At 35.0% G+C, this 13708-nt stretch overlaps 1 protein-coding gene across 11 annotated transcripts in view; it reads right to left on the bottom strand.

Moving 5' to 3' along the window:
- The window catches only part of NBEA (neurobeachin), a 457907-nt gene that overhangs the window by 58281 nt on the left and 385918 nt on the right, over positions 1-13708 (bottom strand). For all 11 annotated transcript variants that reach the window (XM_052670998.1, XM_052670989.1, XM_052670990.1 and 8 more), the window contains 2 exons: positions 10707-10826; positions 599-751 (listed from right to left, as the gene is read on the bottom strand). In XM_052670998.1, the coding sequence (XP_052526958.1) occupies positions 599-751; positions 10707-10826 (273 nt within the window). The remainder of the gene's footprint in view (positions 1-598; positions 752-10706; positions 10827-13708) is intronic.

Here is a 13708-nt window from a genome sequence, read left to right as displayed (position 1 = left end):
ATCTATCATTTTACCCTTAAAATGAATATAAACAAACATTTCAATTCTATCATTAACCAAGATAATTATTTATAACATTAAAGCAAGAAAAAAAAAACCCAACAAAATACTGATATAGATAAGTGTTTTTTGTGCTTAAATCTAGTGGATTTCATGGTAATTTACATCAAATCATTTCTTTCAAAAAAGTCTACAGAGACTTCAGTTATTGGCTAGTGTTCATACTTCTGTACTTCCAGCTCATCTCTGAATGGGAATTACATGGCTTGAGAAAGGAATGTAACATTTCTTGCAACACGCCAGCACTTACAACAGCTTTCGAATTTTTCATTTGAAAGCTGGTAAAGAGAAACAGACTTAAATTTTTCAGGCTGTCCTGCATCATCCAACTTATGCCTATCTGATGCCTTCCCGTGAATAATTGAATAATCTCATGGAATCTCATGCTTTCTCAAAAATAATTAAATTTTGTCGAAAAATATCCTTTCTTTGAAATAACAGAGAATGCAAATTTTCCCTCACTTTCTATTTCATTTATTTAAGCCTAACTCTAAAGAGATGAAAATTAAAATTGAAGAGAAATTAAAGTGCTACTTACCATCCTGTTGATACGGACAAAGTCCTCAGGCTTCTTGGCCCAAGGTGGGAGCTCAACATCATTCACAACAACTTCATCTTCTCTGATTCCTAGATTATAGCCATTACTGTTGACAAACATCTCTGGTAGATAGTAAAATTCTGGAATTAATTCCTAGGAGGGAGAAAACACACAATAAGGCCACATTATAGAGCAATGCTGGATGGTACTGATGGAATCAGGTGCTATTGCAGTATCCATGAAAGCACTCTTGTTTCAATTTTGTTTCTGCATATATACTTAAGATTATTTATAATCCGTTTTCTTGCACTTGCATTCTTGAAGTCTTTTACAATGAAACATTTAATCTTGTTTTCACCTATATGTGTTCTGATGAAAAACACAAGTTTAGAAAAACAGTGCATATAATTGAAGAAGTCCTCTTCAGAATAACACATACTAGGAGCTATATGGTGACCCTTCAGTACCATAAATGAGGTGGAGGTTTTACAAGTGTGGCAATTTGATTATGTATATAAGGGAGTAGAATTTAGGGCGAATGAACATTTCTACTGTAAGAAAAAATCAAAAATGCATGAAGAGAAAAATGTCAATAGAGCATATGTTAAAAAATACCTAGATACCTAAACAGGGAAAGTTCAGTAACAAAGTGGCTAAGATGACTTAATGTGTTAATGTATTATAAATAAGTTAGAGAGGGAATCTTCTCCTAATTTCCTGATAGCTAAATAGAAATGCATTTTGATGTAAGAAACATCTCCATATGTTACTGCCTATTATTTTAGCAGACAGTATTGAACTGCAATAAAAATAAGCTTTAAAGCCCACCATCTCCTTTCTAATATCCAGGTATGGATTAAATTCTCTAAATTCCCTTGTTAAAAGCATTATGGTATTCAGTTGTGTAACATGATCAAAACTGATGTCACAGCACCTGAAACTTGAATCTCTTTGTGGTCCTTTCAAAACTGCAGATATGCAGAGTGTAAAAAAAAATCACTGTAGACACTCGCTTATCCAATTAAATCTGCCCTACATGTCCACAGAGAACAGAGCAGCTAAAGCATAGATGGTCCTTTCAAGATTATCATAAAACACACATATATGAATGTTTATGTTACAATTTAAATTATTTTGTCCTCTTTCAATCATTTTTAATATACTAAAAACAGTCGTTTTAGGTGTGCTTTAACGGAGCCCTAAGAAGAAAGAACAGTCCTCTCAGTTGGAGAAAAGTAGACACAAATCTCTATATTTCAATGAACAGCTACTTATTTTGGACTAAGAAGTGGCCAGAAAGGGACATGTCCTACAGTACAAAACACTAACTGACAGCCCAAGAGCACTGTCTCAAAGACCAGCCAAATTCAAAAGGACATAAGAATGCTGAAATATTACTGGTTCAAAGTCATATGAAAGCCAATATTCAAATGAAAAATAATTTAGTAAAGAAAAAAAGTATAATGCTAAACTAAAGCGTATTTCTATTTTGGATAAAAGATTTGAATCACGTTCCACTCTTTTTTAATAATTTATTTTTTAATGCAGTATGGTTGTGTGCCAACCCATAATTTCAAACAGCAAGCATGTTTATGATTCTATCAAAGACATCTAAACAAAACTTCTCTTCTTCAGCTTAACACATCCCAGGATCTAACTGTGAAATTTTACATCTACCATACCTGTATGATTTGTGTTACTCAGAGACACGTTCAGTGTTTAACTGAATTCTAACCTTCTGACTTCAATGGTATCTTGAAACAAAGGGATTTAAGTCAATGAATTTTTTTAATGGTATTTCCATTTAGAAATTTTATCTTTGTTGCTATTTCAGTGTAATTTAGTGTTCCCTTGCCTGGAATAGCAGAAAACATAAACAGAAATAGGATAAATAGAAAGCGTGTGATTACCTTTCTTCGTAAGATTTATTGTATTGTATATGTTTAGCCTGACCTGTTTTATTCCTGTGCTATGGAAACTAAGCAGTGCCAGACTTCCAAATCGTACTGAAACAGCCCTCTCTAGAACCCTAATCATTTCAGTTACGCATCTCCTTTATTTTTTTCATTCCAGTCAGTGTAACAAAACTAAACACAGCACTTCAGAGATTTGATAGAACGACTCCTACAGTCGCTCTTCAGTGTTATTTTTAGTGCAGCCTACAATCATGTTTACTTACTTGAATACTACTTAGCATAAATTAAGCCTTACAAAAAAATGCAAACAAAAGCGCATGTGCCTTTCTCAGTTACGTATTTCCCATACTTTGCATTAACTGTTCAGTTTTCTTTTGTATCACTTTATGTGCCTCTTAAATTTCGTTGTCTCCACTACTGGCTATACTACATAACTGCATCCATCTCTTAACAATGCCTCAGGTAACTCCATCTCCTTCTCTCTTCCAGATAAGAAATGAGTATATACTAAAACATAGGCCCATTGCAAAGGAAAAAACAAACAATAGACATCCCATAATTTGTCAGTGGTGGAAAAAAATCTCCTAATTCTGCCTTCAGCTATTCAGAAGCATGGAAATAAAGCCAGCCTAGAGCAGTGTGATAGGAAGGATCATTTTTTTCCAGATACTTATTAATGCATGTATTTCCACTTTGCTACATTTAAAAATGAAAAAGCTGTCCCTTCTACCTGCTTCTGATGGCGGGGGCTGGGTGAGGATGGGAGGGAAATACTGTCCCAGAGCCCCTGAGCATGCCTTGCTGGAGGCAGCATGGGGTGGAGGGAGCCGGAGTGCAAGGGCAGAGCTGGGAAGCTGCTGGGAAGGCAGGGACAGCAGGCATGAGCAGATAGCAGGGAATCTCAGCAGAGACAGAAAGATGACAACTAGGGCCCTGCGAGAATTGTGCTAACCAAGAAGACACTGAAGGAATGAACAAAGGAATATGCTAGCAAAGGATGGGCTTATTTTCAAAATCTATTTGTATTTTTCTCAGCCAGAGGCTGTTTTCTCTGTTTCAGAAGCAGGTTTGCTTCAGTTCATATTTCAGTAAAGCACACAGGTATACAGAGACAGTACTTTGGGTGTTTTCCTGTTAAGGACAAGAAGAAATATCTCAAACAGTGTTACTGCTTGCTGGTTACACTTGAAGAGGTGACCTTGCCCTTTGGTCAGATTATACAGATGCTTGTCCACCCTGTTGTTCTACAACTTGACTGTTGGCAACTCCACACTACTTCCATCAGCTGACTCCAGTATTTTCTATGTAAGCAAGTTTTACCTAAGGCCTGGCCAAAATCTTTCATTACACGATCTAAGATGATTCCCCCTTGTCCTACCCACCGATCCATTGTGGATATGGAGAACAGATTACTCTTTGCTGTTTGCAGTTTATTACATTTGGAAAGAATTCTCATGCCAGATTCACATTTTTTCAGTGCTTAAAAATAAGTACAAATGACAATGATTTTACCTTACGTATAGTTACTTAGCTTAAGCTTTAGTCACAGATCTGTAAGACAATTTTCTTGTCTTCCCAAACTATTCATTAGAATATTTTTTATTCCTTTTTATACAGAATGGAATTTGTCATATAACATCAGTTCTTATACCATTTCCATTCTTTGGAAAGGTCATTTTTAAACTCAACCTTATACAGAGATTAGCAGTGGAAAATGCATTCCAGTGACACTAGGTACACCAGTGGATGGGACACAGAGGACCTTTTGACTCCCATCCTGCTCTCCACTTGACTTGTTTGGTAAGCGGATCCTATTTCACCACCAGTGTAACAAGTGGTAAAACATCAGTGTAAACCTAGATATGTGCAGGGGCATGCTTGTTTGCAGCTACCATGATTTTGAAAAAGTTGTTCTTTTCTGTTATGTTCCTACATCAAGCTAAAAACTTACATGAAAGACACATCTCTAAATATTGTCTACCTAAGCTATAAACATTGAGTCAGCCACTGTAAAACAGGTCATAAAGGAAAACATAATGACAAACAATGTAAAAAAGCTTTCCCAGAAGTTACATTAGTTTTCAGGCATAAAATGAGGGAATGAAAGGAAATAAGACACAGAGGACGAATATTGAAAAAAAAAAGTGCCTGGTATTTTTGAAATATCCACAGACAATTAAGAAATGTACATGCATCTTGTTATTGCGTGCCATTCATCTGATATATAGTGTTGCATTAACAGATACAATTTAATAAATTATATTTCTTTCTTTGAGATTGCCAAAACATATCAAAGGATCTAAATAAATCTTGCAGAGTACATGAGCTGTCATGGGTAATTTCTTACCACAATAAATATCTAGAGTTCAAAGAGTTAATAAAAATAGGGATTCTGGTGATCTAAATCCATTTGCAGTAATTTCTGTCTAGTTGTCCTTGACATTTCACAAGCTGGTAACCTCTTCTGTTCCCCTTTCATTCACACTTCTAATAAGACAGGTTAGCTTTCTATCATTTAATAGTCACTACCTCTCAAACTGTTCAAGAAGCATGGCTCTTTGTAGGTGAAGAGCGATGTAGTAAAGCTACTGAGGAGTGTAAAAAAAGGTAAAATTAATATTACAACAGGCACTTATTGTCTGTAAATGCAATCTCTAGTTTATTTTAATAGCTATACTAACACCCCAAGGTATAGTTAACAGTATTATACGCCTTGTGTCTTCACATAAGAAAACATCCCCAAATGCGTGTTCTAATTTACAAGCCTGTGACAAATCCAAGCTGCTGAGAAATTAAACTTTAAAAATATGTCTTGGAGTGATAGAGGACCACTATTAACACTATCATAATAGTATACCACTTGCATCAAATCTGACGTTTCTGTTTAATATGTTTTGTTAAGGGTATATCATTTTATGGCTTCCCAATGAAATCAAATCTAACCCAGACGTTTTCACTTTTCTAATATAATTCACTTCAAGGTTTTAAAGCTGCCCTTTCCTTTTTCTTTCTTTCTTTTCCTCCCAAAAGGTTGATCCCCTGGCATCCATTAATTCCACAAGAGCCCAGTACTGGGTCAATGAGTCACTCATGAGTACCTCCATTAGCTGTGTTAATTTACACTGAGGCACCTTAATGACATTTTGTCAGAGTTACCTTCCTAACTTCTAAACACACTATTCAAAAAGTAATATAACAAGTTTGAGAAGCATTAGGAAAGATTAGTGCCTGAACAGGAGGTTCTCTGGAAGTCGGAGTTAGCAAAAACTGGAGAGGGGGGTAGTGGGTAGGAAGAAATGTGAAGGCTGACTGGGCAAGTTATGGTCATTTCTGGGTGACTTGCTTCCTCAAAGGTCACTCTGCTAACACTCATTCCTCGTCCAGCTTGTACTGATTATCTCGAGAGAAGGTCGATGTTGATAAAGGGAGACACAATAAAATAAATCGTGTTAGCCAGGCCCTCCCCTGGGTGTTACCACACTCGTGTAGCACACACTGTATTAATTCTATTTCACCCAATATAGGTGAACAGGCCTCCTAGAAAATGAACCAAAGTAGTTCAAATGTAGTTAAAAATTGTCTAAGTAGATCTTTAATCATCTCCAGATTGATAATCGATTGTTTGCTACATTTTTCAAAGGTGGCATATTTCTTGTTACAATTCAAGATGTATCAATAAGTAGAAATCATTGCTCATTCTTCTGACTACTGACACTGCCCCATTTTCTTTATCTCAGCGTGAAACAATTCCATTCCAGAGGAGGAACGAAAAGGAATGGGAGAAGGAGAGAGGGGGGAAGGGGAGAGAATCAGAGAGAAGACACGCATGTGGAAGCGAGAGACTGACCTACAAAACTGCAGCTTCCCTAAGAGATACACATTCCTTTGCAAATGTCCAGTGTTTATTTTTTATTTTTAATGCAACATTCTTTCAGTGTGATTTGGAAGTTTTCTTTAAAACAAATTGAGCACGCAGAACACTGGTGATGCTTAAAATCTCAATTTACTTTCTAAAACTGACCCACTCTGCCTTAAACAATAACCCATGAAAAAGAAAAAAATACAAGGCAGATTTTACTTGTCTAAAAAAACAGTTTTAAAAGACTTTTAATTAGACATGATAATGAAGAATTAAGGCAATTCATTTGTTCAGTATGGTACTTGAAAGTAAGAACAGTGGCCATCTTACAACATAAGGCTTTGAAAAATGGAAGATTAATTCATTACACATGCTGTTTTAAATTATTTCATAACCTGTGCCACAGCAATTAATGAGATTAGTGAGATCAGAGATTAAATGTGCTTAAAGCAGCTCAGATGAATTTAGAATATATGATAAGGAATACATGAATAATAAGCACTTTCTGTTATAAACAGTTTTGAATGTTTATTACTTTGATGGACAGTCTCTATTCCACCCACCTCATATTTACTGTAAGGACTGAAAAAAAATTCCAGCATGTATATCACATGGGATTCATTCTTGTGCCACTGCCAAAGATCTACACTTAAAGTTGTGTGTGCAGCCAGAAAGAAGCTACACAAACATGAGGAACACTCGGACAGAAAAGATGCTTTAAGATTTTATACTCATATAAGCTCTACACAGCTTTTCTTTAGCACAGCACTGACTTTCTCAGAGGATCACTATATAAATATTAGATGCTATCAGACAGCTGAGCATTAATTCTAGGTTGCTTTACACTCACGGTGCTGAAGCCCTACCACAGAGGTTGCTATGCTTAAAAAAGAAGGAAAGTGGAAAGAGACTTTGAGAGGGTTTGTTGGTGGCTCCTAAAACCTTACTCCTTTTCCAGTGTCTGAAAACTTGATTAAAATGCATCAGAAACGTGCCAAGTAGCAGCACAGCTGATCTGAAAAAATGAGGTATTTGTAATATTAATAATAGTTCCTTTTCCTGCTCTTTTTCAGAGTGAACTCCAAGGCCTCAGGGAAAAGTTGGCCCTGATGTCATGGCATTGAGAAATGTAGTTCATTAAGATCTCAAGCAACAAACAACAGCAACAATTAGCTGCTTTACTCATTCTTGATTTATCGCTGAGAAACACAGACTCTACAAATGAAAAGGGCCTAAAGGGTCAACTAGTGCATCCTCCAGCCAATTCATGATTGTCCCTGATGCTCTTCCACTCTTTTATCAATCTACATTTCTAAGAATCTTGAGAAATAAGGATTTTACTACTTCCCCTCATGAGGATATTCAGAATATTGAAATTTTTACTTAACTTTCCATACTATGTTGGTTAAGTAAGCATTTTTTCAGCTTTCCTCTGTGGCTTATCTCTTTGTTCCCTGACAAATAAGTCTTCACACTTTCATACAGCTGCATATTTCATAGCATTCATTAATATTACCATGTCTTCACTCCTCGACATTAATTACCCCGCACATACAGACATATTTTCCTGCATACAACTCCTTAAATAAGTTTTCTTCTCTTATGGCTCTCTCCAGCTCAGGTATATATTTCCAATGTCTGTTCCCCCAGAAGAGGAATCGCCAAGGTTTAGTTACATCCAGCATGAACACATACAAGGAATCAAACAAGTTAAAAACAAAAACTTGTGTTCTCCAAGAACATGAGAGCTATGCAACAAATGAAAGACCAAGTAAACTCTTTCAGCTGGAACTTAGATGCCATGAGATTCTTTAGTTGCTATAACTATAAGCATGTAGCTCTGGTCTTGCTGTAAGCTTTCTACTATCCTGCTGATCTTTGAGTTTCCTTATTAAACCAAACACAAAATAGAACTGCATTTATGTATGCCACTTAGGCTACTGAAGTGTAATGCAGACTTATTCCAATAGTGACTTTATATCAATGTACAATTAATTTGACGATATGACACATGCTGGTATTAATTACAATTAAAAATCTCCTTTCTACCTTTATTTACTCTTTCTCTTTGCTCTTACAGCCATTAGTGACTTAGCTTATTTTCAAATCTGCCTTTGTTTATCCTTTTTATATCTTAAGCCAAATCAACCCATAGTAGATCAACTGAAGACTAATTTCTGAACTCAAACGCCCTGTACCATTATTAATTAACAAAACCATATTTTAAACAGCATTTTTAATCCCTAAAGGATCCCTGAACATACAGATGAGGGATTATCTGGAAAAGACATTTATTGGCTAACAGACCTCATCTGTGCCTCCTATATTAGATTTTCTGTAATGACTTAGCTCCAAGTAGTATTTTGTTTTCTAATGGCATAACAGAAATGTATATATATATATATATATCTAAATCTGACTCCGAGGCTCTACAGCGGACTCCCAAGTGTATTCTAGAATAAATAATTTTACAGTTTTTCTCCTAGTGTGACTTTGACCTTTAATTGTTACTATTTTATCCAACCTTTCCACAACTCCTCTCTTAACATTCAATGACATCAAAGTACTTAGCTATCGTACAGGGTCACCTTTTGCCTTCCTTTACTGAAGGCAAACATCCCCTTTTGAGCATTTTTAATACTCGTTCAGTTTAAATAACTTGGTATTAGTAAAAACACACTTTTTAACTGCAACCATTATTCCTTCATTACTCCTGCATCCTTACAACAGCAGGCAGTGGCAGCTGAAATTACCCCACTTGGTTCACAAGACTCCTAGTGTTTTCATACAACCATTTCAGTTCCTTATTTTACTGATAACTCATGTGGTGGCTTGTTTAGGAACAATCCTTTCATTAATTATACATCCTACTTGAATATTATCCCTCCGTCTGTCCACAGATATTCCTTTATCTTTTGCTATGCTTTCATGTATTTAACTGCCCTCCTCCTGTGTACTAAAGCCGAGGAAGAAGATTACAGTCACTTCCAACTGTCTTCCCTTATTGCTCAGTTTAAGGCTCTTATCTGTTGTTTCAGCTCCACTCCTTGAAGGCCATTTTCCCAGATATTCCAGTGGAGCTCCAGGAAAACCAAACTTTATTGAAAAGGAAAAATCAAAACATCAGCATTCTAATTTGAAATAAATTGCTGCATATTAAATACAGTAAATAGCAGCTTTAATTCCTTAGAACAAGTGTTGAAATTACATTCTTCTTTTTTCAGAAAAGCAACAAAGCTAATATTTAAAACATTGTTAGCTTCAGGAGGAACATAAATAAATAAGAAATGAGTTTCAAGAGGGCTAGGTATATTTCTTTTCTTTAAAAAGCATTTCCTTCTATATCTTAAGACAGCAATACAATTTACGATTTACTTCTTTTCTAACTAGAAATTGAATAATAATACCATGGTTTGTCTATGTACACTTATGAGACTGCTGAAATATTTATGGAAATAGGAGCATCTTGAATACAACTAAATTAACAAATTTACTTCTTTTGTCAACTTAATTAAAAATATAATGGTGATGTGCCTTTTTCCTGCTATGAGTGGCAGTTTTGAAATAGAAGAGGTATGTGTTATCTTAAAAATAAAGTTAGAGAGAGCAGTAAGGCAGTCTGTGCCTACCTTATTACAAGAAAATGAGAATTAAAAATGGACAAAAGTATTCAAAGTATTATAAGACTTTTTTTTTTCTGTTAAGGTTCCATGTATGTGAACAATATCTTTTTGTATTTAACAATAGGTAAGGAATAACAACAGTAAAATCACCCTGCTCTCCGGCTGTTTCTGTATATCGTGTAGAAGTTGTTTTAATCTAATGTGTATTGTTGCATAATACCCTCAGGCACAGTCAAGTAAAAGCTAAAGCTGTACAGAAAAGCCAACATTTTAAATGGGTCTTGTCATTAATGCTTTATTAATTGCCTGAGGCAATGCAAACCCAGAGTTAGGCAAGCTATAACGATATGACACTTTAAGGTCAAATCCAATTCCTGCTGTGTTTTATGGAGTGGGCCAAATATTGAGTTAACAGCAGGAAAGAACAATTTATTGGGCTTTTCTCCATCTCCTGATTATCTGATCTAAATTAGATCAGTTTGATTGTTTTTCTGTAAAAACAAAACACCTTTTGTCCACTCAACTTCAAAGAATTCTTTGATTGTTTCTATTTGAACAATAATCTTTAATAACATTTATTTTAGTTAAACATCTACTTTAATTAAACTAAATTTTCCTTAAACTGAATCTGAATATAAAGGCATGAAACATAAAATCTTCTTTATCCAACATGAAAAAAAATATATATATATATAACACGTATATCTTACCTTCACATCTGAGGTATCTCTTTGGCTGTTTCTCCAAGACCTGGCTACTGAAGAGAAGGTTCGATCTGGGTGGTCAAATTTGCCATCATTTGCATTTAGAAAGAATGTTGTAAAGGGCTCCTGTAGTCAATGAAATGAAGACGGATTAAGAAGAGAGCAGAAGGAATCATGCAGCAGGTTTCTAATGAAATCCAAATGACTTTTGCAGATCAAAATACTTCATAGGGGAAGAATTAAAGGAAAATACGCCACCTAATCTTTGTATCTATGCATGATTACCTATATTGAATATACTGTACATTTATTGGGACTAACACAGTTTGCACACACCAATCTTAAGTTCTGACAGGAAAGGTTATTTTTTATATTCACTCGGCCGTAAGACTGATTATTCATCAGTGACAGACCTACGTAGAATAGTTCTAGTTTACTATGGTTGCCTACCTCACTGCAATAATCATAAACACTCCCTGTGTCATTTATATTACCATGCTTTATTTACCCTTATGAGACAGTATGTCAAAATAAAATCTTAAAAAATCTCTTTCTTGGATTTTTCTTTTGTTTTCATCCAATTTAAAAGACCTCAGGAGATTCCATGTTTTCTCATTAGACATAAGGAAGAACTTTTTCTCTCAGAGAGTGGTCAGGCACTGGAATGGCTGCCCAGAGAGGTGGTGGAATCGCCGTCCCTGGCAGCGCTCAAGAGGCGTCCGGATGACGTGCTGCGTGACATGGTTTAGTACTAGTGGTGGCAATGGTGATGAGGAGACGGTTGGACTGGATGATCTTGTAGATCGTTTCCAACCTTGTGATTCTATGATTCTTATGGTGGGCAGACTTTCTGTATTGACATTTTGAGGCAGGCTATGGTTACAGGGTGTCTAACTTGACCATTGTTTATGAGCAGCCAAACATCAACTACCATGTTTTCCCTATTCAAACTATCCTTCATCTCTATACTAGGTTTTTAGACAAGTATACAGAGGCACTCAGAGATGAATTATCTCGAATCTTTATTTTTGCTAATTCTATCTGAAACTGTGCTGCCAATACTTACTAAATGGAAACATCTATTATGGAAGAGCTCAAGTCCCCAATAGTCTGAAGAACCATTTTTTTACATAACTGCTTACCCAGGCAGGGAAGGGCTTGACAGTGGACCAATCCCTTACTTTGACAGTAAGACCTGACTACTGAGATCACTACTGACTCCCTGGTTTTCCAGAGCCATGCAGTTAGCTCCCTGATTCAATTAATATTTGGCAGTATGTCCACATGGAATGAAGCAATTTCTTTTTTTTCTCAGAAGTGCTCTGGTGGGTACAAATTTACTTCCTTGTATATGTGCTCATTTGGGAATTTTTAATCACCAGATCACAACTGACATAAAGTTCATCTACTATTTGAATTTTATTCTATATATTCTCTATTTTCCTTTCTGCAACTTCTGAACAAAATTTCTCAATGAAGAAACTTGGAGGGAATTATGTGCCATTATACATATCTTGTTTAAGGATTCAAGAGGACTAAAGTAAATCAGTTAAAGTAGCATTTAATAACAATTAAAGATACGTAAGGAAATCACTGATGGACAAGTTTTGAAAAAAAATCTAACAAGATGAGGAAAATAGAAAACCAGGCATTTCTTTCTCCATTCTTTACTTTTCATGTCTTTCCAATTAATCTTTTCTACCATATGCAATAGTTGACACAACCTACTTTCTTTCAAAGAGAAAAACTCAAAATTTCTCTACCTAAGGGAGAAGAAATGGGATGTCTCTGTTATTGCCATCATAGTATGCTAGTACTTCAGAAGTAGCTTAAAGGAATTGTTTATTTTTGAACAGAGGTATCTTTTTCAAGGGACAAAATCTTAATTTTCAGTGTGACTTCAAATATGCAATCTTTTTCATTATAATAACGCAAGACATTTTCCTGCTTTCCAATTGAATGCTGAGTCTTTTTTCCTCAGTTTTTTTCAGTTAAGAGACTGAGAATTTTAAAAAGATACACTCAAAAGAATAGATATTTATGTTAAAAAATATACACTCAACAGCATATTTCTTCCAATAAGAGACTCAAAAATGTGCTAATTAATTAATTTAAAATAATTAAACCAAATGAAAAATCAGCACAATGCAATTTTTTGATGGACCCTAAGTCCCACTGCACAGTGACTTCGTTTGCACTTGTGAATATTGAAGCAGGTAGTGCAGATTTTTTAAGTTGAACAGAATGCTAAAATTTAACAGTAGCTCAACATGGTGAGTAGCATAAAAGTATTACAATCAATTGAAATATCAAAAGAAAAGAAAATAAGGTTTTGTACATCTATATTTTTCATTGCTTTCTATAAGAAGCTTTATTTAAAATGTAAATGAAAAAGTGTATTATTTACATCCAGAGCTAATAAACTGAAAACAATATAAACAGAGTTGTATTATATTCATTTTGCCTAAAGTTCTATTATTATTATTATCATTATTGCTACTGTGATTGTTATTATTGTTATTATTGCTATTATTTTAACATTACATTCACATTAAAATATGTTAACTTTAGAATTGCTTTCATTTAGCTATGTATTCTCCCCCAAAACCTCTGTATATATTTGCGGTATCACTGCAAATTATGCTATATTTTTCTACCTTATCAATACAAAAAAAAAATGTATATGTTGTTGATGTGAGCACAAACAATTCTGTTTCCTACCAGCCCCTGCCTATCACTATTATTCCTTGCAAGGCATGTAATTTCTTGTGAATACCACTGCCTGCGGGTCACTACTGGGTTTCTGAAATCAGTGGTTGATGGATTAAAAAAAGCAGAAACCAGAAATATGATGTAATTACAATAAATTATGTAAAAATATTAATCCAAAATTCCATGACAACATTATTTTAAGCATCTGAGACAAATATACAAAAGTAATAAAATTCATAATCAAGGATTAAGCCTTTAATAGTTGTGCACTACAGGGTGCCCTATTATGCTATCCA

This window comes from Tympanuchus pallidicinctus, unplaced genomic scaffold, assembly GCF_026119805.1.
Source record: "Tympanuchus pallidicinctus isolate F22 unplaced genomic scaffold, pur_lepc_1.0 scaffold11, whole genome shotgun sequence".
In the NCBI taxonomy this organism is placed as follows: Eukaryota; Metazoa; Chordata; class Aves; order Galliformes; family Phasianidae; genus Tympanuchus; species Tympanuchus pallidicinctus.
The sequence above is the reverse complement of the archived record's forward strand: the minus strand, read 5'-3'. Positions and strand labels throughout refer to the sequence as shown.